The sequence below is a fragment of the Eschrichtius robustus genome, chromosome 21, assembly GCF_028021215.1.
Source record: "Eschrichtius robustus isolate mEscRob2 chromosome 21, mEscRob2.pri, whole genome shotgun sequence".
Taxonomy (NCBI): domain Eukaryota; kingdom Metazoa; phylum Chordata; class Mammalia; order Artiodactyla; family Eschrichtiidae; genus Eschrichtius; species Eschrichtius robustus.
This window is the reverse complement of record NC_090844.1, coordinates 291,106-319,056: the sequence shown is the minus strand read 5'-3', so window position 1 is coordinate 319,056 and position 27,951 is coordinate 291,106. Positions and strand designations below refer to the sequence as shown.

Below are 27,951 nucleotides of genomic sequence, written 5' to 3'. Positions count from 1 at the left end.
TCTGTATCCACAATGTTAAGTTATGGCGTGTGGTTGTTTATAAAAAGATATGTTCTCTCAGAGATCTCAAAGTCAGGGTATGAATCCAAGGTTAGGTCATCAAATTGGAGGGTGGGCTATTGATTGTCTATAAATGCCCAACCTTGCTTCCTGACGTCTTAATTATTAGTGCCTCTGTGGGACTTCAAATGATATTATCATTTACCTTTGTCAGCAGTTGAGTTAGACTTTCACAGTTGGATTTATTTTCTGCCTTTCCGTTTTAATCATTATAGGCTGGTTTACTCACATGATGTGCAGGCAGCAAATTCGTGATATCTATGACCAAAAAATGCAGTATTTTTTAACTTTGGTTTGTTTTCTGATATCACAAAATAATTTTCAAACATACCAAACCTCCTAATTACCGGTATGATTTTAAATACTACTCTGTTTTGTCATTATACAATCTAGGGTTGGTAAACTATTATTCATAAAATATCTCAGAGTACAGAGTTCTTTTTTTAAGGCATTATCTGAAAAATGCCACTTTACTGATGTGCTTTTATATAAACTGGGCATCACATAAGAAGGAGAGGAATAACAATAGCTTTGTGGTACTCAGTCTCTTTATGTTTTCACACTCTGACAACTGTGTTTTAAGACATTAAGACTGTTGTGACACATACTTACTGATGAAAGGAAAAATCACAGTTAGTAGGTGAAAAGACGGCTAGTGGCCCCACATTGAGGCACAACAGGACAAGTTGAAAAAAAAAATCTTCAAGATGATACTTTATTGTGTTTGAAGATGTGGTACGTCTCACTCTTACTGTGAAGGCTTTAATTGGTTTGATTCCTAACCCACACGCTTTGAGTTTAGAATAACTACAGGGCGCTCTGTTGCCCTGTCTATTTTTTCCTCCATCTTTCCTCCTTTTTCTCTTAGTAAAACCTACAGACAACCTTAGTGTTTCCTATGATCATTCCCAGGTTCAGACTCTGGGGGCTTAAGGATGGAGTGATCTCAGTAAGGGAGGATGGAGAGCACTAAAACTGGCCCTCCTTTTATTTCCTCTGAAGCCAAAGTTTTCTGGAATTCAGGACATGATGAAAGACATCTGTTTCCAGGCTTTTATCTAGGAGGACTGATGAGCTTCAGAGGAAGAGGTTGTCCAAGTATTTACAAGTTTATCAAATGGTGTCAATGGCTGGCTGACTTCCAGGTGTGTTTACAGTCAATAAAGAGCGTTTGAAAATGCTAACAGGAATGACCACACTTGACTTGGCCAAATTAGAGGAGAGCCATGACTTGAAAAGCAACAATGCAGAATTTAAAAAGACAAAGCCCCTTCACAAAACTCTAGCCTCCTGACATTCCAATAGAGGCTTTTTTAGCAGGAATGTTGTACTGACATTAGCTGCCAGTTCCCTGGATTTAGGCGGAGAAAAATCTGTGATGTCCTTATATCTCTATATCACTGATTATAATGACAGGGTCAGGTCAGCATCTACCTTTTAGAAAAGACACATTCTGAGACTTTAATTCAAAATAAATCCATTCTAAATAGTGTAATAATTTGAAGCAAAAGACATTGATAGGCACTTAAAAATGAGATTCACATTTCATAGGAAAGGCTAGAATAGATCAGTGATCTTCAGTGATCTTCAAACTGCTTTGTTCTTGTGCCTCTAAAACGAAATATGTATACAAATTTAAATTGAATTTTAACACAGATGTAGAGAACAAACGTATGGACACCAAGGGGGGAAAGTGGCAAGGGGGGTGTGGTGATGGAATGAATTGGGCGATTGGGATTGACATATATACACTAATATGTATAAAATGGATAACTAATAAGAACCTGCTGTATAAAAAATCAATAAATAAAATAAAATTCAAAAACATAAATAAATAAATTGAATTTTATTTCCTGCAACCATAATACTCCTAAGTGTTTTTAAAAATCCGTTTTATTCTGTACTGAATTTTTGTTTACAATTATTAGTTGTACATATTTGGATGAAATCAACCTAATTATGATATAAATATGTTGAGCATTTTGATAATTATTAAATATAAAAAGTGAAAATGTATTAAAAATACCTCTGAATGAGATGAATGGGGACTTTTTCAAATAGTTTATGTATTCACTGATGAATATTACTTATTACAAGAGCAAAGCAAGGTTCAGTATCAATTCTGTTCCTGTTATCCTTTGTTATAAGTATAAACATAAGAAATCTTGCTACAAAATAAGCAGAAGGGAGTGGAAGAATTTTTTTAGAAGGATGCCGTTCAATTATTTGAAATCCTTATTAGTCATACGTTAAAAATCACATTGTGATCTATTTCCAGAAAGTATATTTATTGGTCTACAAGCTGTCAACTTCATCACATTTCTTCTTCAGTTTTATTGAAAGCAAAGAATTAGCAACTACCTGCTTTCAAAAAGATTCGTTATTCTGTTTTTGAATAAATACAATTTCTCAATTTCCATGGAGAATACCAGAAAAGGCTTCACCAAGGCTTAGCAAAATACGTACTGCCAATATCTCTTATATCTCTTATTCTTTTACTTCGCGGCACTTTATCTGATATATGCAGAATGGACTGGAAAATGGAACTACTGTTCATTTTCATTTACCTTTGTTGTAATCTCTCTTGAATGCTTTTATCATATTACATACTTTGAATATCTCTATTTAGTTAGCTCACTAATTTATGAGGAATACCCACTATATAATTTACTGGCAGAGCTAGTTCCCATTAAAATCAAACTTATTTTCTGTCAGAAAAAAATCTGACTTGTTTTTTCAGTTCAAATAAATTAATACGCGTTTTGTCACGACTGTCTCAGCTCCGAATTCCTATGCTAGGCGGGCAGTAAGTAGAGAGATGGACAAAGACCAAATCCTTTGCCAGGAGCCTGACAGTTGGATTAAGTAAGGCATCATTGCCTTTAACATGTCTTACTTTATTGATGTTCTCTTTGCAATCATGAAACTCTTCTGCAGATGAAAAGCATTCATGCACAATGGTTGGGTGGGTGATGGGGGCATGAAACAATAAGGTTCTCCCTCCCTTTTGATGTATCGGATTTTAAAACGTGCCAACAGTCTTAAATACTCCACTTCTCAACTTCACCGCACTTTGCCTTGGATAGAAATATGTGTAGGACAGGAAAAACACTAAAGCCCTACCGTGGGTTTATGGTGTCTTGATTAAAGGAGGTTTATCAACAAAAAATACTTTCAGTTTTGCCTGTTTGACACACTGGAAACTTTATGTTCTAAGACAATGTATGAAAGAAAGATTCTGGACGTGTGAGAGGTGTGCCCGTCTGTTGTAAAGGAAGTCTACATATGGAAGTTGTTGAGGTTCTAGAAGTTAATTCCCATAAAATACTCTACCCCTCTTTCCTCACTGGAAAGTCCTCAGGTTCCCTAGGGGTATGAGTACTCTTGTTTGAAGACTCCTTGACTAAATGACCTCCAAGGGCACTTGAACTCTGAGATTCGGTGAAGCTTTTTCCTTACAGGTACACAAGAAAACTACGATCACAGCTACTGCTGCCCCATTCAAGCACATCCACTCAATCTTGGTTATTTTGTCTTACAAATGAAAGAACCTTCTTTCTGAAAAAGAGCCACCCGTTAAATTAGCTATGGTACTAATTGGATAAGTAGATACACTTATTGACCCAACAGTGGGTGCACATGTCGCTTCAGTGAGAAAGATTTTAACACCTCAAAATAGGATATGGAGAAGGCAACAAAGCAAAACCTGAAACCCTAGAAGTCAGAGCTTGATTACTGTTTCCAAAGCTAATGCTCTTGGGCAAAGATGATGATGTGGAAAAACAGCTCCGGGATTAGCACCACTTAATGCTTACCAGCTCTCAAAGCATGTATATACTGTGAAAACTATGAAAACCATTTATACCAGCAGTAGATAGGATCAAGACCAGAGAGTAGATTAAGTCACATAAGCTTCAGAAAATAACAATAGAACTTGTTAATAACAGTAAAGTATAATAATAGCCTTAGAAATGTGTGAACATAATGAATGAGTCCAAATAAGAATGATCTCATGTTTAAATATGATTATGTTTACTAACAGATGTTAGTGGGAAAAAAGACTACTACTCTATTGGGTATTTTTTAAATAGCACCATGTGGAAGTTCAACCAAAAGACAAAAACTTATTGGGCATTTATAATAAATTATAACACAAAGAATATTTTGTTATAGTATCCGTGGCACACAAAACTGGCCATTACTTCCTAATAAATTATGTCCTAAAATTGAAAGCTAAGCAGATTCTCTGGTATCTTTCAGTGAGCTAACATACCTGATTTTATATGGAATAGACAAATAAATTTAAAACCCAGTAATTTGAAATAAATATTTGTTTTAATAAAAAGCAAAGATTATACGGATGACTCTATAAAACACATAGTTCTGGAATTGTGCAGACCTCGATTTGCATCTTGACTCAGCCCTCACTTCAGGCATGTAATTTACTTCTTTGAGCCTTAATTTCCTCATCTCAAAATAATATCGACCTCATAGAGTTGTTTTGAAATTTAAAACAGGTGGTATAGATGAAACTACCTGGCATGTTGTAGGTTCTCACTAAAGGTTAATTCCATTTCTCTTTTCCCCGCTTCTTAATCTTTTTGGTAAAATCTAATTTATGAGAAATTTAGGTTCTTGTGCAAAAGCTTCCAAAATGAAAAGTAGAAATTGATCTCAGGTATTTTAAAATTCCTGTGAATAAAGAAAGATATTTGCTTAGATAGCAAGCAAAAGTAATCTCTGGGTATAGGGTTATATTTTTTATCTTTTTATTTATATATTCTAATTTTGCTAAAATGAATATTTATTAATATCATAATATACGTATTTTAAATTTCAATGCATGATTTATAGTCTGTGAGTTGATACATGAAAAATTACAATGATTACTATAACCCAATTTTGAACTTTTATTTTCAAGAGCATTTTATATTAGTAAATTAGTTCAACAAAGATAGATAGACCTGGTAGGTAGAGGACTGTTAACTGCCGTGATTATAGACATCAGGAAAAAAGAGAGGAAGTGAAACTGTAAATAATGACTTTTTCTTAAGCTTTCTTGTACAGCTCCCTCCTGCTTCCTACCTAGGTTATTGCACCTGTACCCTAACTCATCTCTCCACTTCCAGGCTTCCCACACTACTGCACTTTAATGTCCTTGAGACAGTGATTTCGTGTCACCTTTTGCCTGATCAGAACCTTTAATGGGTCTCTGTTTAGCTGTAGCTGTCCTTTGCACCTGGTGGGCATACGTCATTGTAGGAGGCAGCAGTCCAGAGAGAAAAGAATCCCAGCACTTACTAATAACACACTCCCCCCCAGACTTCACGCTTATCCATAAATGCGATCTGTTGTGAATTACTCTAGACCCTAATGGCCATAACCTGGATATCTACCATAAACATCTGTTCCTTACTAATCTTTTTTTTTTTTTTTTGGCTGCGTGGGGTCTTCGTTGCTGCGCACAGGCTTTCTCTAGTTGCGGCGAGCGGGGGCTACTCTTCATTGCGGTGCGCGGGCTTCTCATTGCGGTGGCTTCTCTTGTTGCGGAGCACAGGCTCTAGGCGCGCGGGCTTCAGTAGTTGTGGCGCATGGGCTTAGTTGCTCCGCGGCATGTGGGATCTTCCCGGACCAGGGCTCGAACCCGTGTCCCCTGCATTGACAGGCAGATTCTTAATCACTGCGCCACCAGGGAAGCCCTCTTACTGATCTTGAATTCTGTTTCTCCTGATGACACACGCATGCATGCACACACACACACACACACACACACACACAAAGCATATTAACAAATAAGTGCCTTTGTAGCATTGGAGTATAATTAACCCATATTAAATCTATTTCAAGTACCTATTTTTAATACATGCCATAAATTATATGCATAGTAACATAATGCCTATATATATGTATGTATATACATATATACCTACCTTCAAGAAAAGGGGTGGAATAATGCTCTTTGACAGAGTCGAAAATACAAAAATTCAGGAACATGAATTATAAAGACCAAATTCTTTAACCTGGTATTCAGGGGCCTCCAGCATCTGATATCATTTTTCCTTTTCCAATCTTATCTTTCATTACTTCCATGACAAAGCCATTAATGTCTTCCATTCATTTAATACCTACTGAGAGCCAAGTGCTTTACATAGAACACCTCATGTAATCCGTATAGTAGCCCTGTGATTGCATTATTACTAGCCCCATTTTACAGATGAGGTTTAGTATATACCTTCAGGTCACACAGCTAGTTAGTGACAGAGTCGGGATTCAAACCCAGGTTTATCTGACTCCTGAGTTTCTGAACTTCTTTTCTAGCCAGGTGGATGTCTCTGCTCACCACCACCCGAACACATGTTCAGTTCCGTTGCCATGTTTTTAATTATGATGTTCACCCCAACTCAGAAACCTTAGCCTACTTGTCCTACAAAGTTTAGCTCAGAACTTAGCCCTTCTGTGAAATCTTTCCACCTCCAGCCTTCAGTGATATCCCTTAAGCCAGACTAATCTCTAAGATTCTATTCTCTAATTTATATTTCTTCTTGATACCCACGATTCTGTGTCCCTAGTAAACACTCAAAAATGAACTCAATGTTAAATTAATAATTCTTCATAGATAGAAGACTCTCCTCTGTCGTTAAAATAAAACAGTTCACAACTCTCCAACTTGAAATGAAGTCATCTAAATTTTGAATTCACAACTTATCCGGTGTTGTGTAATAGATATTTTATAACATTATGTAATATCTGAATTAATATTCGGATCAGTGTTCTTAAAAAGACAAATTCAGTAGTAAGTCAACTTTGTGACTTTCAAAAAGATTGACCTGATAGAGGATAATCTGCCCACTTCCGTTCTCTTCCTTTGCGTTCATGGACCCTTTCCATGGAATAAGAGACAATGTGGTTTTGTGTCCATTTAAGGCAAATTGTAAAACGTTCTCTATCACTAACCCCCTCAGAATGAGGAAGAACCTTAATCAAGAGGGAAGGAGGCAGAGACATACCAAAAAAAGAGGATTCTTGGATCTGTTTCCTAAAACTGGGAAGGAGGTGGTCTCTAAGAGGGGTCAGAGATTCAGGGAGTGGAGACTGTTTGTTCTCAACACATTGAAAGTCATTGAGAGGGCTAATACACGTGTGTGCGGAAGGCTGAAAGTGACGTTGAGGTAAAGATCAAAAGAAAGAGGAAAAGTTGTGGCAGCCTACATTAAAAACTTTGTGAGAATTTAAACTTACCCCTCCTCCTTCCCTTCCCCTCAAAACGTGCCCCCCGACCCCTCTCAGCCGCCCTTCAGGCATCTGAATTTTCATTCGTTCTACTATATAGTTCGGAGGGAACTACATGAATCTGTGCCATTGACTGTTTTTGTTGTTTGCTTAAGGATTGATTTGGAAATCTCCATAATCCATTCTGCCTTAATTTACACTTTGCAGGGTTATGGTATGTTTAGAATGACTGGTAAATACCAGACTTAATCTCTCCCAAGAAATAACAACACATATAATTTGTAAGATAATTACGTTTCAAGCGATCAAGAAAGACTGTAGGTGTGAAAACAGTTGCAGTAATAGGCATACCTTGGGAGGAAGTAAAGGGATGTTGACTTCAATATCTTAAAGGATGTGCTCAGTCAGAGTTGGTTGAACAATATCTAACAAAGAAAAACCTTTTAAAGGGAAAATTAGAAATAAATAAGAGCATTTCATTTATCAGAAGAAAATGAAATTTCTGAGCATTTAAGTAGAAAGAATTTTTTGAAAGTCAGAAAGCTGTTCTGTTTTTTGGCTTTGTTTCTTTTTAATTTTTTGTTCTTTTTCAATGGATCTCTTACATTCAGGAAAATTGGGTGGATTTACACAAGAAAATAACACCATAGATTCCGGAGAACTTGATATTGGCCGAAGAGCAACCCAAGAGGTTCCCCCCGGGATCTTCTGGAGGTCACAGCTCTTCATTGATCAGCCACAGTTTCTTAAATTCAATATCTCTCTTCAGAAAGATGCACTGATTGGAGTATACGGCCGAAAAGGCTTACCACCTTCCCATACTCAGGTAGGCGCTGTTACCAATACAATGAAAACTGCTAGTTTACATTTTTAAAGTCACTCTGTTTCTTAAGTTCAGCTGTTTAACTGTTTGACCACTTTTGTGTTGATCTTTTACAGTGAAAAGAATTTTGAATATAGGTGACACTTATCGTGAGATTTTTGAATTAGTAGGAAGAACAGCATTTTCTTCCTGACTTGCTTTAATCATTATTGATTGATTAAAATGTACAGAATTTGTAACCTGATGAATACTGAACATCATCTGAGTACGTAGTAAAACACCATAGATTTTCCAAGTGTTTTAGAAAGATTCTAAGATCATTTCCAAAGATCATACTCCTTTCATGTAATAGATGCATGACATTTTCATCTCAAACATGTATTCATCCTGTTGAAAATATATACTTTTTACTTTATGTCAGATTTACTCTTTGTAAAGAAATTATGGGAACATAAACAGAAATATAAACTTTATCAGCTCAAGCCATGATTCCTAGTCTACATATGATGAACACTGAAATACAGAGATAAAAGAGCTTTCATAGGTCACCAAGGATGATCACATTACTTAAAACAATTCAAATACCCCTATATCGTAGGTTCAAAGAACTTTAAAGTCAATTTGCTATCATGAAAATCACCTCACAACTGTCACAGATCAATAATCCCACAGATTTTTCATAATCTAATATTGGCTCGCGGTATATAAATTGGAAATTGTGGTTTAAAGAAGTCCCGTTATGTCTAAGAGAAATTATTTAAATTACCTACCACAAAACTGGAGCCCAGACTTTTCCCCAAAATAGGAATTCCAAAAAATGTAATAGATGGTTAATTAAAATTGACAATTAGATGAGCTTAAAGTTATGCTTGAAAATCAGTTTATTTACTCATAGAATTTCATGCCGATTTTAATTGGATATATCAAATGAGGACCAGAGGATCTTCATGTATGCTTTATATTATGTGATTTTGTGAGAAATGCTTTTTCTATAACCTCGGAATATAAATTATAAAGAAAAATTGATCCCTATACTAATAAAAATAATATCTTTAAATAAAAGATGAGTAAAAATTTGAACATGCTCTCTCTAATGTCGTGGATCAGGGAAAGTTTCATATACATATATAAATTATACAGCTGTAAATTTTTTGAATGTCATGCTTTGGTGTATTCATTTTTCTGATTTAACGTTTTTCATATCTACATTGTTAAAGTGATTCCTTTAATGTTTACATGTCAAATTCCTCTTATTGTGTACTGGGGTCCAATTTTAAATTTCAGATTACAATTGCATTTGACTCTAGTTCATGTTATAGGTGACACTGACTAAGATGTAATAACCAGATATTCTTAAGTGGAAGTGGCCCTCTGTGACTTCAGTTATAGCAGATAGATTGCATTTAGTAGAGCAGTAGTCCAGTGAAATAGGAAAAAAAAATTTTTTTTCCATTGGAATCACATACATGATTAAATTATTTTTGTATAACTCAAGAAACATACCTCTAAACTAAGTACAATAGCGAGCTTGTAACCTATAAATTCCAAAAATTAATTTCAGAAAAAATTCTGTAATGCGTTGGGTACTTTAAAGGTTTATTTAAAGATTTAGGGTTGACTTATTGGAGGTTATATATACCATATAAGACTAGGGAATAAATGGTGTAGTTTCAGGTTTTCTTGTAATTCTTCTGGTATTTAAACACAATATACGTGATATCCACTTTTCTTTTCTCCCACAATATATGTGTTTAAGTAGGTTATGCATTTCCTTAAGCTCCACAGTTATTAGAGTTCCTTCCTGCAGTTTATTCCGGATCAGCAGAGCAGACAGCTGTTTCTGAGTTCAGTGTTTAAACATGAAATATGCTATAAAACAGCCCAAAGTGAACATTTCTCTGTTTCTGGGGAACGTTAAATAAATCAACCTGAAATAATTAAAATTGGCCAACCATTCAGAATAATCACTTGAGTTTTGAAAGTCTTTGTGACCCTTTGTAAAACTGTCCATATGATTGTTACTAAGGCATCAATTGACGTTCTTCTCCCTGATGCTCACTTCATTCTCCTGGACAGTTAAGAAGCCTAAGGAAGCAAGTTAACGCTGTACAGTTAATAGTGTACTGTATCCTTTAAGTGCATCTGCATGAAGCCTATTTTAGAATGGGAGTCGGAAACCTGGGTTCTTGAGCACACACCCCTGCCACTTTCTGACCTTGTGACCTTGCACAAGTCTAACTTCCTTGTGCCTCAGTGTCTATCTGTAAAATGAAGGAGTTGCATCAGGTGATCTTTAAAATCACTCCCTCCTCTAGGTCAATGATTTACAGCAAGAATCTACCACCACCAAAGAGTTGATTTAAGAGCACAGTTAGGTATTCATAGATTCTGCGTTCTCATCATTTTAATAACTGAAATGAGTTAAGAATATGGAAAATCTGTTCAGAAACGAACCACCAAGATACCTTTATCAGGTATAAGCTTTGTCTCGTGATTGCTCCTCCAAAGTGGTGAGACTGAATTTTGTCCTAAAAATAGCATAAGATTCTAAGACTTGCTGTGCAGAAAAATCCAGAGGAATCTTATGAGTAGGTGTTATGGAGCAAAACTCTCGGATTTGCCCATAGGTGATTACTTTACACCCTGAGAACAAAGGTTATTAAATTTCTGCTCCACATAGTTTGTTTCCTTTCCGTGGTGATAGCTTCAGTGTCAGATAGGGGACGTGTCTTTAGGTATTTGAGTGCCCTCCTCCCCCCCCCCCCCCCAAGGGCCTCGAACTGGGTAGATACTCAACAATCGTCAGCTACTCCCCCACCCCCGCCTCACTTTGTTGTTCACACTGTGATGACAAACAATGATCCCTATGATAAAGGTGACAATTAATAGGGCTTGAAAGACCTATTAAAATTCAAAATTTCCTCCCATTCACTTTTTCAGTTACTGTGTTTATGTTAGGGGAAAAAAGTGTTTATGTGCTTTTCCATAAAAAGAAACTTTTTCTTGTCTTTTTGCCATGCTAATGCAAGTATTTAAATCTGATGAGAAAATGAATGGCTTATTTGAGGGAGAGGCTCCTTTCAAACGTGCTGAATTAATTTCCTCTGATAATGTCGGAACAGAATCCCGGTGAAATTTTGCAGTTCGGATATCCATACCAGTCATTATTTTCATCCTCATAAGATGTAAATGAAAAAAGTGTTTGAACGCTAATCACGTTGTGGCTTTTTTGTGTATTTCTCACAGCTAAATGATGTTATAATGCAGTTTGACTACACCAAACAATAACAAAAAATGCTTTTATATTTAAATTTAAAATTTAGTATGTCGGAAGCTGAATTAGATATTCTAAATTCTGTCCAATAGTAACAGTAAGAGGTCTGTGTACAGTGGCAACGTATTTAACTGTGATTCTTAGAATCCCAACAACTGATTTTTTTCAATTTGATTGTATTAAGGGATTCATTAAAAATAACCTTTCCTTAAATAGACGTCTGATGAAATTCCATTTAAGGAATCTATCAGAAAGTAGAATATTGGGCTTCCCTGGTGGCGCAGTGGTTAAGAATCTGCCTGCCAATGCAGGGCACACCGGTTCGAGCCCTGGTCTGGGAAGATCCCACATGCCGTGGAGCAACTAAGCCCGGGAGCCACAACTACTGAGCCTGCGCGTCTGGAGCCTGTGCTCCGCAACGGGAGAGGCCGCGACAGTGAGAGGCCAGCGCACCGCGATGAAGAGTGGCCCCCGCTCGCCGCAACTGGAGAAAGCTCGCACACAGAAACGAAGACCCAACACAGCCAAAAATAAATTAATTAATTAATTAATTAATTAAAAAAAAAAAAAAAAGAAAGTAGAATATTGATGATTCACATTTGTAGTGCTTTAGCATTAATGATTTATATTTATAGTGCTGTAGTGTACTTTTCACCATAAATACATACCTCAAGAATAAAATGAAACTGGGTAAGAGTCTATAGACACTGAATGATTCTACTTTTAAGAAACTATTGTCTAACAAGTTTATTAAAACTATGTTGGAAAGTCTTTGCAGTGTCTTCCAAATTCACTGAATTATCTCTGGCTACAAAATTTTACCCCACTATTACCAGTCACGTTCCATTATTTTTTTCCTATCTATCTATCTATTTATTTATTTATTTATTTATGGCTGTGTTAGGTCTTCGTTGCTGTGCGCGGGCTTTTCTCTAGTTGCGGCGAGGGGGGCTACTCTTTGTTGCGGTGCGCGGGCTTTTCATTGCGGTGGCTTCTCTTGTTGCGGAGCACGGGCTCTAGGCGCGCAGGCTCAGTAGTTGTGGCTCGCGGGCTCAGTAGTTGTGGCTCACGGGCTCTAGAGCGCAGGCTCAGTAGTTGTGGCGCATGGGCTTAGTTGCTCCACAGCATGTGGGATCTTCCCGGACCAGGGCTCGAACCTGTGTCCCCTGCATTGGCAGGCGGATTCTTAACCACTGCGCCACCAGGGAAGTCCCCATATTTTTTAAAATTATCTTCAAATTCTCCGGTTACATTCTTCCAGCTACCCAATGTTCGTGATTAATCTTGCTAAAACAAAAATTAAGTTTAATGATGATTGACTTCATGATAATAATTGGGCCGGCCATCCCTTCAGAACTCCTCCATTGTTTAATTTTTTAGACTTTTGATCAAAGATGTAAAGGCATCTTGTTATATGTTTTTGATCTAACCGTAACTAAGTAAAAATCCATGGCTTTCTCCATGGTGCTCGGAATGGTTACATCAGGGTCACAGAGAGGGGTGGAATGGGGTAACGGAAACAGCCCGAGCTTTGGAGCAAAGCACACTGGAGTTCACATACCACCTGCACCACTGACCAGATATCTGACCCTGCTCAAGCTTCTCAAGCTTCAGTTTCCTTCATCTTTGAAGTGTAAACATTAATGCCTTCCTGGAAGTGTTGCTAGGAGGATTAAAAATAATCCTGGCACAGAGTAAGTATTCAGTAGCCGTGGTTACTACTTGAGTATTAAATAGGAGAAGACCTTAAGAGATCATCTAATGGTCTAACTAAAATAGAGCTGCTGGGCTTGGAATAGTATAGGTTTATGGTTGTATCCCCACACTGCCTAAACGCACAAACTTTAAAAAAAATTTTTTTCATAATTTTATTGTAGTTGATGGACAATGTTGTGTTAATTTCTGCTGTACATCAAAGTTATACATATATATTCTTTTTCATATTCTTTTACATTATGGTTTATTACAGGACACTGAATATAGCTATACAGTAGGACCTTGTTGTTTATCCATCCTATATATAATAGTTTGCATCTGCTAATCCCAAACTCCCAGTCTATCCCTCCCCCAACCCCCCTCCCCCTCTAGGCAACCACAAGTCTGTTCTGTAAACTCACAAACTTTTTATCAGTCAGAAGAATTAAATAAGTTTGGAAACCGTATTGCGCATCAAGGGAAGAAATGGTCTGTGATGTTTAAATACAACAATGGCATTTGGCGTGCAGTGGGTAATCTCCATCACCCCTGTAAATGCAATGCCTAGAAGACCCGTCAGTCGGGAACTTTTTTCTACCACTGTGTTTATTAGAGCAAAGGAGAAAAGTTTGGAAAGGAAAGAGAGGAGCAGCCACGGCCGTACTGTTTCCGACTACTAAACGGTTCTCCTTGTCCTCGTTCTCAGTACGACTTTGTGGAGCTGCTGGACGGCAGCAGGTTGATTGCACGAGAGCAACGGAGCCTGCTTGAGTCCGAAAGAGCTGGGCGACAGGCGAGGTCCGTCAGTCTCCACGAGGCCGGCTTTATCCAGTACTTGGATTCTGGAATCTGGCATCTGGCTTTTTATAATGATGGGAAGAGTGCAGAGCAGGTGTCGTTCAATACCATTGTGATAGGTAAGACCTGTCTTCAAAGCATCACTTCCGGGCTTCCGGCCTCAACACTGTGTTGCGTAGAAATGCCATTGGCTTCACCAATTTGAGTGATCCCTAGGATGTTAAAGCCTGAGGTGAAAGTGAGAAGTATTTTGTAAATTGTTTGTTTATGACCGTGTGACAAAGCACGAAGCACCGGAAGACAGTATCATCTGGAGGTAGCGTGGAGGAGGGCAGCGCATCACGAAAACGCTTTAGAGCGTCTGCCTTTGAAATGCCAGCGCTTTGCTTTACTCTTCGAACAATCTGGTAGGAATGAATACTTTTGGGGGGTTATGGAGCAAGCCATCCGTGCTTCCTTCAAGGTGTAGCTAATATGATCGAAGTGCCACAGTTTAGCCGGCACGAGAGGCAGGCTACACAGCAAGGATGCTTCTTTCCCTTTTCTTCAGAGTCTGTGGTGGAATGCCCCCGAAATTGCCACGGAAATGGAGAGTGTGTTTCTGGAACGTGCCACTGTTTTCCAGGATTTCTAGGTCCGGACTGTTCAAGAGGTATGCGAGTTAGATTCTTTTCTCAAGCCAATGTAAATAAGCTGTAGAAACAGGAGCAATTCAGAAAGCTCTCAAGACAGGAGAGAAAAGGGGGGAGGAACGGCATGCTGCTTGTTCCAGCAACGTGCCTGTTCTTGGAGAATCTCGATGGAAACGCGGCTGTTAATTCCTCTGTCGTGCCTTATTTCACAGCAGCCTGTCCAGTGCTGTGTAGCGGCAACGGCCAGTACTCCAAGGGCCGCTGCCTCTGTTTCAGCGGCTGGAAGGGCACCGAGTGTGATGTACCAAATACGCAGTGTATCGACCCGCAGTGCGGGGGTCGTGGGATTTGTATCGTGGGCTCTTGTGCTTGCAACTCCGGATACAAAGGAGAGAACTGTGAAGAAGGTAAACATGTCAAACCTTGCAGAGGTCTGTCGTTATAGCTTCATAAAGAAACAGCTTATATGTCTAACCTTTAGTTTGGCAGATGAATCTTTTTATATGCCTCCTTCTGAAAGTAATTTTGATTTTGCTTTGCTTCGTGAACATTTTACCCAATAAAAAGAAAAAAATACCGAGGAGTCCTTTAGCTCTCTCTCAATTGTGTGAATAATTTTTTTTTTTTTAACTCTGAGAAAGTACACGAACATTTTTGTCTTAGAACCAGTGGTGAACCGTTGATTTTTTTTTTTTTTTTGCAGTTTTTCACCTTGATGCCAGCTTCTAAATCTAACATTTTGGCATCTCTAGAAAGACAGAATATTGAACATAGTATACGGGTGGAGAAAAATACATCGTGGGTTTGTGCCATAACTGTATATAATGTTGATAGTCAAGATGCTATACTGTAAAGTGCAGTTGAACTGTTTTTTCAAAAAGCAGAAAAGCACCATTTCCGTTCTTCAGTCAAATGGATTTTATTGATCTGCACACACAAAGTGATGCAATTAAGTCTCTGGAATTAAATTTTCAGGCCATTGACCCTACAAGTGTAAAGTTTTATTGAGTCAAATTGCTAAATTAAATCTCGTCATCTAAAGCACATTAAAGTGAATTAAGAGAGATGGAGAGTCTGCAACTCATTTATTTCTTAAACATTTGAGGGTCCCATACAGCTGTCAGTATTCAGTGGTTATGATTAGGTCAGCTGATTCAGATTTTGTTATAGAGAAGCCAATACTTATTACCCTCTGATTGGGCAGAACGGAAAGCAATCGTCTGAAATCTCAAGAGCAGAAGTGTGTAATTCACTAGAATTACAAATCCTTGCAAGAGTCTCAATTACCTAAATGGCATGATTCTTAATGCTTTATTGTATAAATTCTCTGCATTTTTCAGAAACGAGTTCTTGCAAATAAACGGTGGGTAAACATTTGAGTATCCAAAGTGTTCAGGTAAATTAGATTGGGGTGTAATTCTTTGTTCCATATGTACTTGTGTATACCTTCTAGATTTGACTGTAAATTTGTTCTCTTTTCTCTCCACTAGCTGATTGTCTAGACCCGGGATGTTCTAATCATGGTGTGTGTATCCATGGGGAATGTCACTGCAATCCAGGATGGGGTGGTAACAACTGTGAAATACTCAAGACCATGTGTCCAGACCAGTGCTCTGGTCATGGAACGTATCTTCAGGAAAGTGGCTCCTGCACTTGTGACCCTAACTGGACTGGCCCAGACTGCTCAAATGGTGAGGGTCATATATTGCATACGATTGAGCGCTTAATATTGTTTAGCTAAAGGTTATGACATTTTAATTTTTAAAACACACTTATTATACTTAATATAGATTTTATTAAAGTGAACATTTATAGAAATAAATATTAAAAGTAGTGAAATTTGTTATCTTATAATATGGAAAGAAACAGGCTTAGTCAGTTTGTCATTAAGTTTCTCCTTTAGTATTAATGTAAAGAATAATCTTCCACTTGTGTAAAGGTCTCTTTCTTCTTAACTCTGAAGGCCTGTGTACAGTTTGGAGATTTAAGCACATTATCTCATAAACAGAGAAGCTTCAATTAAAGAATTATGTGACAACAGAAGACTTAATATTATCACAATAAAGAGTAAACATATATAGATATTACGGTGTACATAATGGTTCAACACTGAGCTTTTAATTGTAACTGTATGATTACAATAGAAATGACAGGTAGTAATTTTATTCAATCAGTCATGTTGTTTTTGAGCACCAGCTCTGTGCATGGCTTTGTGACAGACACTGTGGGTATAAAAGAGTATCAGTCATTCCTGCCCTGTAGAATACTGGCTTTCAAGTTTTTGACCATGACCTAAATAACCTGTGGTCTTAAATACATTTTTACATTGTGACCTCATATACATATATATGCATATACTCACATCACTGAAACAAAAGCTTTACAAAGTGATATACACTGATACTTTCTCCCAAGTCTATTCTACTTTTTTTAATGCCGGTTGCAACCCGTGAATTAATTCCATGACCCACGCGTTAGTCATACAGTTTGAAAAGATGCTGTTCTAGTCTAGAAGATTACAGTTTAACTGGGGAGATGAGATAAACACACATGACATACTTAGAAGCCAGTGTGTCCCAGTATAATATTCTATTGAGTATTACATGGACTAATATGCTAAATTCAGTCAATATTTAGACCCTGCCTTGATGCCTGTTGAAAGTTTTCAAGGAGATTTTTAACATTTCTTGCCTTCTTTTCAAGATTGCAGTTAGTGTGGAGGTTGAGGGAATATTTTTTGACTAGGGGAACAGTATTAGAAAGTACTTAAGAGCATGGATTCTGAAATCCGATGTTTGGGTACTACTTGATAGCTGTATACCCTAGGGAAGTTACTGTATGCTCCAGTTTGCTCATCTATAAAATGTATTTAATCATAAGACATTCTTTCCAGAGGTGCTGCTGTGGGAACTGCTTGAATTGATGCATGTGAAGTAAATACTTAGTACAATGCTTAGCCCATCATAAATTCTAAACACAGCTGCCACCAGCTTTACTACTACTACTGCTGCTGCTACCATTACCAAAGGCACAACTGTGAGGATATCATTATATACAGGGGACAGTGACGACAGAGTATTTGGAGGTGAAAATTGAGTTGGGCCCAACTATGAGGCACACAGTTTAGGAACGATGGTTTAGACAATGGAGAATTCACTGACAATAATGGTGCCCCTGATATGACAAGAACAGTGTTCCAGAACTACCCCACGGATCAGACACCAGAGAGGACAGGGAAAGCTGAGAACTAGAATACACCGCGGAGAGCTTTCCCAGGAGGGCGAAGGGATGGGGGCACAATCCCTTGGAGCTAGTGGACATGAAAAGGATAAACTGAGGGACGTGTAAAGGCAAAACAGACAGGCCTTGCTGAAAAAACAGAACATAAAATAGGGTGAGAAGAGCTGAACGTCTGAGGCAGGGGAGATTGGGGTCGATGTTCACGTCTCTGAAAGAGGCGAGAAAGTCGGGAAGAGGTGAGAACCACTGAGTCGGCGGGACGCAGGCGCCGCAGTGGGAGGCGCGCGAGAGGTGGAGAAGGTGACGACTTCTGTTTGGGCCAACTGAGCAAAAATAAATTAAAAAGCAGGAAGAGAAGAGGAGGAATAATGAGGACAAGAGAAGGAGGAGGAGGAAAAGGGAAAGCGGAAGAGGATAAACAGAAGGAGAGGGGGAGGAGGGGGAGGAGGGGGAAGAAAAAGGACAGATTTTATGAGCAGCGTCAGGTAAATAAAAACATCGTGCAGAAGGCTTGGATTCAGCAAAGGAATCTGTCTACTCTTAACCCTGCCCACACCTGTTGCCCTCTGAACACCTGCTGTTTAACAGTAAGTGGTTAAGAAACAGGGATTCTGCAGCTGACCTGCCTGGGTTCCGATCTAGGACTGGCTGTTTCCTAGCTGTGTGCTGTTGGACAAGTTATGTAACTTCTGTGCCTCAGTTTATCTGTAAAGTGGGGACAATAATAGTGCTACCTTATATACAATTGTTGTAAGGAGTAAATGACTTAGTATGTGAAAAGCACTTATAATAGGGCTTTACGTATAGTAAGTACTCCATAAGTGTTAGCCATTAATAGAAGGAGTGGTGGTGGCATTGGTAATAGCTATGGTGGTCGAATAATAAAGGCTAATTGTAGGTCATCATACTTAATTCCTCATCAATTCAGAGGCGCTTCCACATAAAAGTATTGACTGGATATGGTTCCCCAAATGTGAAATTTATGAAATGAAAATGATATCTATTAACCTAATGGCATAAACCTAAATGAAATCTTGCTAGTAGCTAATTAACATGCTTATTTTAAGGGAGGAAAAAAAGACTGGTAGTTTTTACAAATCACTCTTTCTTGGCATTTTGAGGAACTTGGGTAACAGGCTTGCTGCCCTATGAGTCAATATCAGCATGAAAGATTCATGGGCCGCTCTTCACCTATTACACATTGAATCTCGGAAGCCCAAACTAAAGAAAGTCTTATATAGGCTAATATGTGGTATTGATGGAAAACTTCTGCCGAACCCGTAAGTAGATATCCTAGTTAAAGAAACAGTTCATGAGTTTTCTTCCTGCTCCCTCCCTCTCACGTTTCTTTTTCCTTCTTTCTTTTCTTCCCCGCTCTCATCCCCTCTCCTCCCTTCCCCTTTTCTCTTTCTTCCGTCCCTCCTTTTCCTCTGCTTCCCTCATCTTGTGGCCATACATTGTTGGAGGCAACCAGGGTTTACAATATGCTTATTACTGCTTCACAGAAATGTGAGTTGATTCAGATAGCTTGGAAAACCAGAGACTGTGGTTAGAATATGCGTGACTGTTAGAGCTGGCAAAGAGTAAAGGATACATAAGTAAAAACCTAAATTGGGGCCTGCACTATAGAGGGCCTGAGTGTCTCACTAAAGAGTTTTAAGAAATCATCACCAACCAAGGTTTATCAAGCATGGGCACGTGGCATTCTTTCAAATAACACATGGGGACTTCCCTGGTGGCGCAGTGGTTAAGAATCCAGCTGCCAATGCAGGGGACACGGGTTCGAGCCCTGCTCCGGGAAGATCCCACATGCTGCGGAGCAACTAAGCCCACGTGCCACAACTACTGAGCCTGCCCTCTAGAGCCCGAGAGCCACAACTACTGAGGCCGCGTGCCGCAACTACTAAAGCCCGTGTGCCTAGAGCCCGTGCTCTGCAACAAGAGAAGCCACCGCAATGAGAAGCGTGCACAACGCAACGCAGAGTAGCCCCTGCTCGCCGCAACTAGAGAAAACCCACGCGCAGCAACAAAGACCCAACGCAGCCAAAAATAAATAAATAAATAAATTTATTTAAAATAAATAACACATTAACTCATTTTGTCCTCCACTTAAAAAACATAATTGCAAGAGCAAAATAGGCATTTAGCTCTTTCTTCTGAGTTTTTATTTACATTTCCAGCTTCTACGTTAAAGATGTAAAAATCCAATTAAAGTTTATAGATATAATTACTTGTATACAGTTACTTGATTCAGGCCTCTTATGCCTCCATCAGTGACACAGGCATAATAATACTAGCTATAAAATAATACTTGTTTGAAATATTGTCATTCTAGTTTGTTTCCCACAGTTACCCAAGTAGGCAAGGAATAACGAAATAGCCCCGTTTTTGTTTCATATAAAGTTACTTAATACATTACCAGAATTATTGTATAAAGGATGGTTTGTAATTGATATTAAATAGCTCAAAAGTTAATTTGGTCTTCTTCATAAAATGGTATTGCTATAAATAGCGGGGAAAAAAGGATATAAATGTTAATTAAAAGATTAGATCGGTTGCCAAAATTACATATCACTGTTTTACATATTTAGACTGATTTTTTTCATACTGATGTAATTATTTTGCTAGCTGAAAATCTAATTTTACCTGTATACAAAATGACCACTTAGACATAATGAGTGAAGGTCTTCATCCTATTCATCTTTAAATCCCTAACGCAAAATACACACTTAACACATGTTAAACTCTCAATATAGAGAGTTGAATAATGAACACAGTATGCTTCTTTGGGAGAAAGTAATTGAGCACAGAAAAAAACGTCATTAAACTTTGCTATTAGCTGCCAAAAGACAGAAAACTCACTTAGAATTATTAAAGATCTCAAATAGGCATATAGTCATCCCGTGAAAACATCTGGGTTCACGTGCCTCCAATTTGTCTGCACGTTCTCATAGAAAGTTTACAAAAACACCGTTGTTAATTTCCATTTGTGACTTAAAAGTTTACTTGCAGTAGAATTTGGAATTTCTAACCTATTGAATCCTAAAGCAAAACACTTTACCAGCTGCCTCTTTTGTTGTTGTGGAAATGACCTTCAGAGATCTAAATTCAATAAGAGAGCAGATTTTACACCTGAAGAAACATTTGGTTAAGCTGCTGAAAGAGAAGAAATGAATTATTTCCATCAGAAAGTTTATAGGTTTGAAAGCAACAGAGGTTTCCTCTCTCTTCAGCAGCAGTTTGTCCATTAATTAGCCCTTCAATTCCACTTCAATTAAATTAACTCTAATTAATAAGTTCATTACAAAGATTGACGCACCTTGCTCAAAGCGAGTGTGCTAAACGCTGATAAACACCTTCACCCTAATGAAAAATTGATTCGATTGAATAAAAAAGGGAACCTCAGAAAGAAACCTCGCTCTTCTGGAGCTGAGGTGACATTCTGTTCCTCTGAAGTTAATCAAACCATCTTGGATCTTTTAATCAAAAATTTAATTCAAAGGAGATAGAAAATGTGGCATGAAAAAAACCACATACCACTCTCATGCAGTTCAAAGTCCTGGCTCTTGTTTATAAGAAATGTTACAACTCTCACTGAGCCTGGATGTGGTGTCTAAAAGTCTGCAGCCCTGTGAATTCCAGTGTGTGAGAAGTGTTTTATTTGGTCAATGAATGGGGAACATGTGATCATGTGACTACATAAACAGTGACTATTTCTTAATTTTAAACTTCAGCTGTAGTCGTTTTGTCTGTCAGAAACGATCTCAGGTTTTTACTGTTGAAAGAAAACCAAAACTAAACAATAGTCTTCCAATCTTAAGAAAAAAGTTCGTTTTATTTAACTTTATATGTGAAGAGTGAAAAATAAAATACCCCTCAAAGTTCTCTGTCTGTCTCTCTCTCTCAATTGGTTCTAGTCATATAAAGCTTCTAAGAAAGTTTTTTAAGAAAAAAATTATTTCAGACGCCTGAATTCTATTTTAACGACTTAACCTGTTGTTACCGTTCTTAAAGTCCTTTGGTCCCTTGTGCCCTTTTCAGTAATTCTAGTAATTGAAAATCCTTGCTTTGCAAATGCCAGAGCCTGCAGTTCTATATATTATTAAACCGGTTTTCTACTATTGTTTTGCTTAGCAACTTTTATCTGTCAACAGTACAAATATACTTAATAGGAAAAACAACAGCTTCTTTTATTTACCAGCACGTCTCTGTGTCAGGAGCAAGCTAACGTGCATACTAAGGTAGATTCTTTTTTTTTTTTTTTTTACCCTTTTTTAATAATAGATTCTTTTCAGTGGAAGTTTCTGAACATTTAAAAAAATTAAACCATAGGATTAAAAATAACCCCTTTTCAGTTTTTGCTCTATGGGTGAAACCTAACTCCTGTTAGATACCTGACATACACAGACACTGAAATACTTCGTAAATTTTATATCAATTTGATGTATGTGTGCCTGTGTTCCCGGCTGTCGAAAGATACTCCTGGAAACAGGTATGTGTGCGTACGTAGTTTCCTGTCCTTATGAATCATTTGTTCTGTTTTGTTAGTAGCGTGTGTGTGAGCACATATATAATACAGAAAATTGTGTATAAGATAACTATCCATGTGCACTTTACGCCCAATCGTGGCAGCATATAAAATGGAACAAAGAAAGCAAACTACGTCTATCGCGCCTGGCCCTCGATGCTGCCATCTACTTAGTGGGTAAATGCTTTCGTACGTGTGCTCAGCGACTTTGTTCTTCACCTGGTCACGCGCTGAGCCGAGACGAAGCGCTTCGCCCTCGCTCCCCGTCTCACTCGCCGCTGCTCTCCTCTCCTGCCCGGCTTCCTCTTTCTCCCCCCAGAGATCTGTTCCGCGGACTGCGGCTCGCACGGCGTCTGCATGGGGGGCGCCTGCCGCTGTGAAGAAGGCTGGACGGGCCCAGCGTGCACTCAGAGAGCCTGCCACCCGCGCTGCGCCGAGCACGGCACTTGCAGGGACGGCAAGTGCGAATGCAGCCAGGGCTGGAACGGCGAGCACTGCACCATCGGTAGGCCGGCCGCGCCCCGCCCCGCCCCGCCCCGCCCCGCCCCGCCCCACCCCGCGTGCGCCCCGCCCCGTCCCACGTGCGCCCCGCCCCGTCCCACGTGCGCCCGGCCGCGCCCCGCCCCGTCCCACGTGCGCCCCGCCCCGCCCCGCGTGGGACCTGTGAGCTCCCCGCGGGGCTGCTGCTCACGCCGGGAAAGCTCCTCCCCCCCCCCCCCCGCCCCGCCCCGCCCCGACCCCGGTTAGCGTTTCCTCTCTTGTCTTCAGAAGGAGTGACCGCTAAAGAAGGGTCTCAGGTCCCAAAGGCAGCCCAGTTCTTTTCAGAACCGCTGTCTCAAGTATCAAGTGTAAGAACGTTCTATGCATGGTGCGGGGGGACGGCCGCCGAGAGTGACTCGCATTGAGGCTGATTTCATGTCTTACAGATCAGCTCTCCTTGAATGTGCCTGTGTCGTGTTCCATACTGCCACCGTGTAACGGCAGTATTTTTTACTTTAAGAAAGAGATTCCCAGTATGTAGCCTTTGGGGCTCCTGTAGATTCCAGAATCACGCGTCTTAGCACCTGTCCATCTATTTGAGTCTCTGAAAGGAGGCTGGAGTTTTTATGACTTTATCCTGTAGCACCATGAGGAGGAAAGTAGAATAAAATGCACCAATCTAGTTTTTCCTCCACAGATTTATATGCTTAACACTTCTTAATATACAATGATGCTCTAGCACATCTGTTGGTTAAATAAGACGATCAAATAGGTGTTTAAGATCAAAGTCTTAGCATATAAATGGTATTTAGCCTGGATACAAAAGCACCCAGAACATACATACTAGTTCCATATTTTCAAGGTCTTCAGTGCCTTTGCTTTCACCGTTTGAGTCACTGAAAGGAAAGCGTCTATTTAAAGAAAATACAACAGAAGTAAGTAATACAGTGCTACCTCACTTCAGTGAACAGGTACAGTATTAATTAGAAATGGCACAGTCCTACAAAAATCTCATAACTTGAGGAATGGTGTTTCTCCACATTTACGTCCGTAGGGTAAAATTTGATAAAGCTGTTGGTGGAGTCTTGATACCGTAAAGGATTTCTTCTTCCGATGCATCTCTTAAGTTTATGTACTTCACTTTTTTTAAAAAAAAACGCATTGGTTAGCCAAGATTTTTTTCCGCAGGAAAATTGAAATCACTTATATTTTATAAGCTGTCACAAACTGTATCTCTGCAGAATTTCCAGGAAGGCTCTTTTCAAATCATCTGTCTCAGGGGTCCCACTATCACCCCCCCCCCCCCACCCCGGCATGCGGTGATCCGCTGGAAGGGCTCAGAGGACTCGGCACAGTCGTGCCCAGGGCTATAGACGTTTCCAGAAAGGGGAAAGACTCATCAGGTGGTGTCTGCAGGAATCCACGTCCAGGTTTTCCAGGCTCCTTCTCTCCCACCAGGAGAGGTCACAAGAACCATGCCCCGTTCTCCCGCAGGGAAATGCAGCAACATATGTGCAGTGTTTCCGCCCGTTTGAGGTTGAGAGTTGAAAGGTTTTTATTGGGGCCGCTCAACGAGGTAGCTCTGTCAGCCACAGCCATCCAAATTCCAGGCTCTCCAAAGAAAAGCAGATGTTTAGCGCTGCGGGTGCGCAAAATAACCTCGTCAGTATGGGGACCATCCACCTTTCCAGATGCTGGCCGAGGGCCAGCCCTGCAGACGCCTGAAGGTCAGGCCTTTATGTTCACTCTTACCTGTGAAACATACCTGCGGTGTCACCTGTTGAAGGTGAGCCGCTGCCAACACCTGGGGAGCCTGCAGTCCTACTGGGTAAACTGCAAACGAGCACGTGCAAGGCGCTGGCGGAGTGTTCATCCCCAGCACCTGACCCGGATGTGGCTTTCCCCTCCTCTGCTCTTTAAGGGAGGCGCTGCAGGGCAGTGACGGCCTGTTGTTCACGTGAGCCGCACTTGGGAGCTGCTACAGTAAGGCAGAAAACGGTTGACAGGCACGATTTACGTATTTTCTGCGGACATGCAGAGAGCAATGTGATAGCCCTGTGGCCAAAGGGCATCATGCTGCAATCCCAGAGTGCACGCACACGAGAGGCAGGGCAGGAACAACTTGCCTCTAAATGTACACCATCGTAGTTCATGACCCCAGCACCCCACTCCTAAGTGAACTGATTCTAGCTAGAGGGAAAATGCTATATATTTGACTCTTTGTACCCTGGGAAGTACAACCCACACTTGTGTATATAGCTTGGCAAACAAGGAGGTGTACTGTAAAGTCATCCGCGAGCAGCTTTAACTTGCCAACCAGCAGTCACCAAACAAATCTTTCTCTGGGTGTCCTCATTGACCTTGGTAATATTACATGGTTAATTTCCCATGGAGGGCTGTTCTTGAACCACTTTCCAGTTGTCTGGGAACAAACAGGATTTTTGTTAGTAGCAGGTCCTTTTATTATAATTTAACGTGTCTTGCTGTGGTTGTTAATAATTCCGTTTTCTGTTGTTTCATTTTATTTTGTTGCTTTTATACTCCGTATGAGTAACAGCGTGGAAGTAAAGGACCTGTGTCATTTAAAAATAAATCTTTGAAGTGAACCGTTTACAAGATGTAGAGAACCTTTAAGTCCTTGTTTTGCTCTTTTGTACTCTCAGAAGTAGTTATTCCAAATTTTTGCATACAAAGATCCAGTTGCCTTTCCCTGTCTACTTCCTACCTGTGTGTATGTCCACAGTGAAGTCTCAGGGGTGCTTTAAAAGGAGGCCTTTGTGAGCCACTGATTAAACAGCCCAGGAAACTACAGTGTGTTTTCTCATTCAGGAGAGTTACTCTTCTGTTCATTTCCTCTCCATGTCAGCAGTTAGGCATCTGGCTGAAAGGAGCTTTCACTTTATGAAAGAATGCTCATAAATCAGCAAGATTTTTTTTTCCTTTCTCCATATTATGTGCCATCTCATTGAATACAAACAGGGAGGTTAATTGAAAGAGAGATGGAGGAGAAATTAAACAGTTAGAAGCAAACAAGAGTTCCCAATAGAAAGCAAAGAATATTCTTCATTAGTCATCTTACTGTCTTCATAAAGTTTTCATGCTTTCATAAAACCATAGGCATTTTGAGAGTAAAATAGGTTATGAGTTTAGAGTATTCACTGAGCACCCACCTCCCTGAAGGGATTCCGTCCTGATATTTTTATTAGCGTGTTTATACTTCCCTCTCCTTATGAATCATGTATTCAGCGAATTCGGCATATTCGTCCTCAGGTTTGTTGTTCCAAGTCCTTCTTTCTTCTTGAGTTAGACTTTGACTAGTGATGTATGCAGATAAAAAAATGAAACAAAGGGAAATCCACTTTTAGCTATACTATGATTAAAATGAATATTTCTCCCTTCCTCCCCAAAACCCACTTACGATTGTTGGACCCTTTCGTAAATAAAGAGAAGTTACGTGATTGAACCGCATCACATGAGCAGCAGCGATGATTACTGGCAGGTTTAGTACTAACAGCACTGGCGTAGGTGCTCATGATTGAACCGCATCACATGAGCAGCAGCGATGATTACTGGCAGGTTTAGTACTAACAGCACTGGCGTAGGTGCTCATGATTGAACCGCATCACATGAGCAGCAGCGATGATTACTGGCAGGTTTAGTACTAACAGCACTGGTGTAGGTGCTCAACCAGCACAACGCCATCCTTCGTAAGCGAACGTTCCGTAATTGGCCAAATGATTGTCATACTCATGCTCCTGTCTTTGTTTTTCATAAGATCGGAAAGACGTAAGAACATTTAGAGGACCCAGAGGCTAGTTTAAAAATGTGAAATATAAGTAAGTGGTTTCTAAATAATAGTTGACATAATTAGAATGTTATTGTGGCATTTCTGTATGGAAAAGCTTAAACAGTTCTGTACTGTGAGAGCTGTGGTGGTTCAAGGTCAGATCTCTGAACTGGGAGATACTCGGCCTAATTCAGTAAGCTCACCATTTGTAATGTACTTAACTGGAACCGGAGTCTGTAAACACGCAAAGGCAACTCAGTTGGTTTGGCTCTCTTTTCTTCTTGCTTAGGAAGAGAGGGGCCAGTTATCTGATTGGCCTGTGGTTGGAATTAATGGGGCACAGAAGCTACATAAATATCACGCCAGCCTCTACGGAGCTCATGTTTGGAGGCAGAATCCGTAAAAGTGCAACGCTAACTAAATATCCTGGGCAATGATAAATCCTAAGTACCAAATTTGGAGTATTATTAACCTGTACCTTCTCCAGGAAATATTCTTTTTAGCAATTGCTGGAGAAAAGTTGCCCCTACAAGCATCTACTTGTATTGGAGAGCAGGGAAGGCTGTAGATGAGACTGTGACCTCAAGGGTGGGGAAGAGGGAGATTGAAGAACAGCTGCTTGTTATCTACGTGGAGGGTTGTTACAAAGGTGAGGAAGGCTCAGATCTCTGTCTGTGGATGGCGAATCCTCTTCTGGAGGCTGACCAGCATTTCCCATTTCCCCACAGACACAAATGGAGAAAAGGGGCTTCAGTTGTTTAAAAGTTGGTTGGACATAATGAAGAACCTTAGGTTGGAAACATATTTAAATCCTGGAACAAGATCCCAAAGAAAAGAAATTTTCAAATCTCCATTCCAATAAGTATTAGCAATATCATAATTATTTAGGTGTGAAACATTGGGAGTTGGGTTTTTTTGGTTTTTGTTTTTTCCTTTTTGTGAGTTAGAGGAATGTTTTTAGGAGAGGAGTGTTTTTAACTTTGCATCCTCTTGAGCCGTGTCCTAATCCAATGACCCCTTGAGGACTCTTGATATTTGAGAATGTATTGATAATTTCTGCTTAATTGAAAAATTACTAGATTTAAGCATGGGGTTCCCTTTTTATTCTCAGTTTCATTTAACTTCCATTTTTATTTTTCCTGTGGCATTTGTGTGCCTCAGTTACATTTCATTTAATTTATGCATTTTTTTATCCATTAAGCAACTATTGATCATCTCACCTGTGATAATTGAATACTACTTCTTCATGAGAGTAAGTGTAACATAATAAGAAAAAGCATGGGCTTTGGAATTTTAAAAAAGATATATTTCCCAACCAGTTCTATGATTTATTCACTTAGAAGGTCTATCTTAACTGTTCTTAGTCTCAGGTGTTTTTTTTTTTTCTCCAGTGTAAAGTGGCTA

At 39.5% G+C, this 27,951-nt stretch overlaps 1 protein-coding gene across 6 annotated transcripts in view; it reads left to right on the top strand.

The window, feature by feature from the left end:
- TENM3 (teneurin transmembrane protein 3) overlaps nt 1-27,951 on the top strand; it is a 311,183-nt gene that overhangs the window by 189,297 nt on the left and 93,935 nt on the right. For 4 of the 6 annotated variants that reach the window (XM_068532312.1, XM_068532313.1, XM_068532309.1 and 1 more), the window contains 6 exons: nt 7,902-8,116; nt 13,789-13,999; nt 14,431-14,532; nt 14,725-14,919; nt 16,003-16,203; nt 22,600-22,785. In XM_068532312.1, the coding sequence (XP_068388413.1) occupies nt 7,902-8,116; nt 13,789-13,999; nt 14,431-14,532; nt 14,725-14,919; nt 16,003-16,203; nt 22,600-22,785 (1,110 nt within the window). The remainder of the gene's footprint in view (nt 1-7,901; nt 8,117-13,788; nt 14,000-14,430; nt 14,533-14,724; nt 14,920-16,002; nt 16,204-22,599; nt 22,786-27,951) is intronic. The other 2 variants (XM_068532307.1, XM_068532310.1) reach the window with 2 other exon arrangements.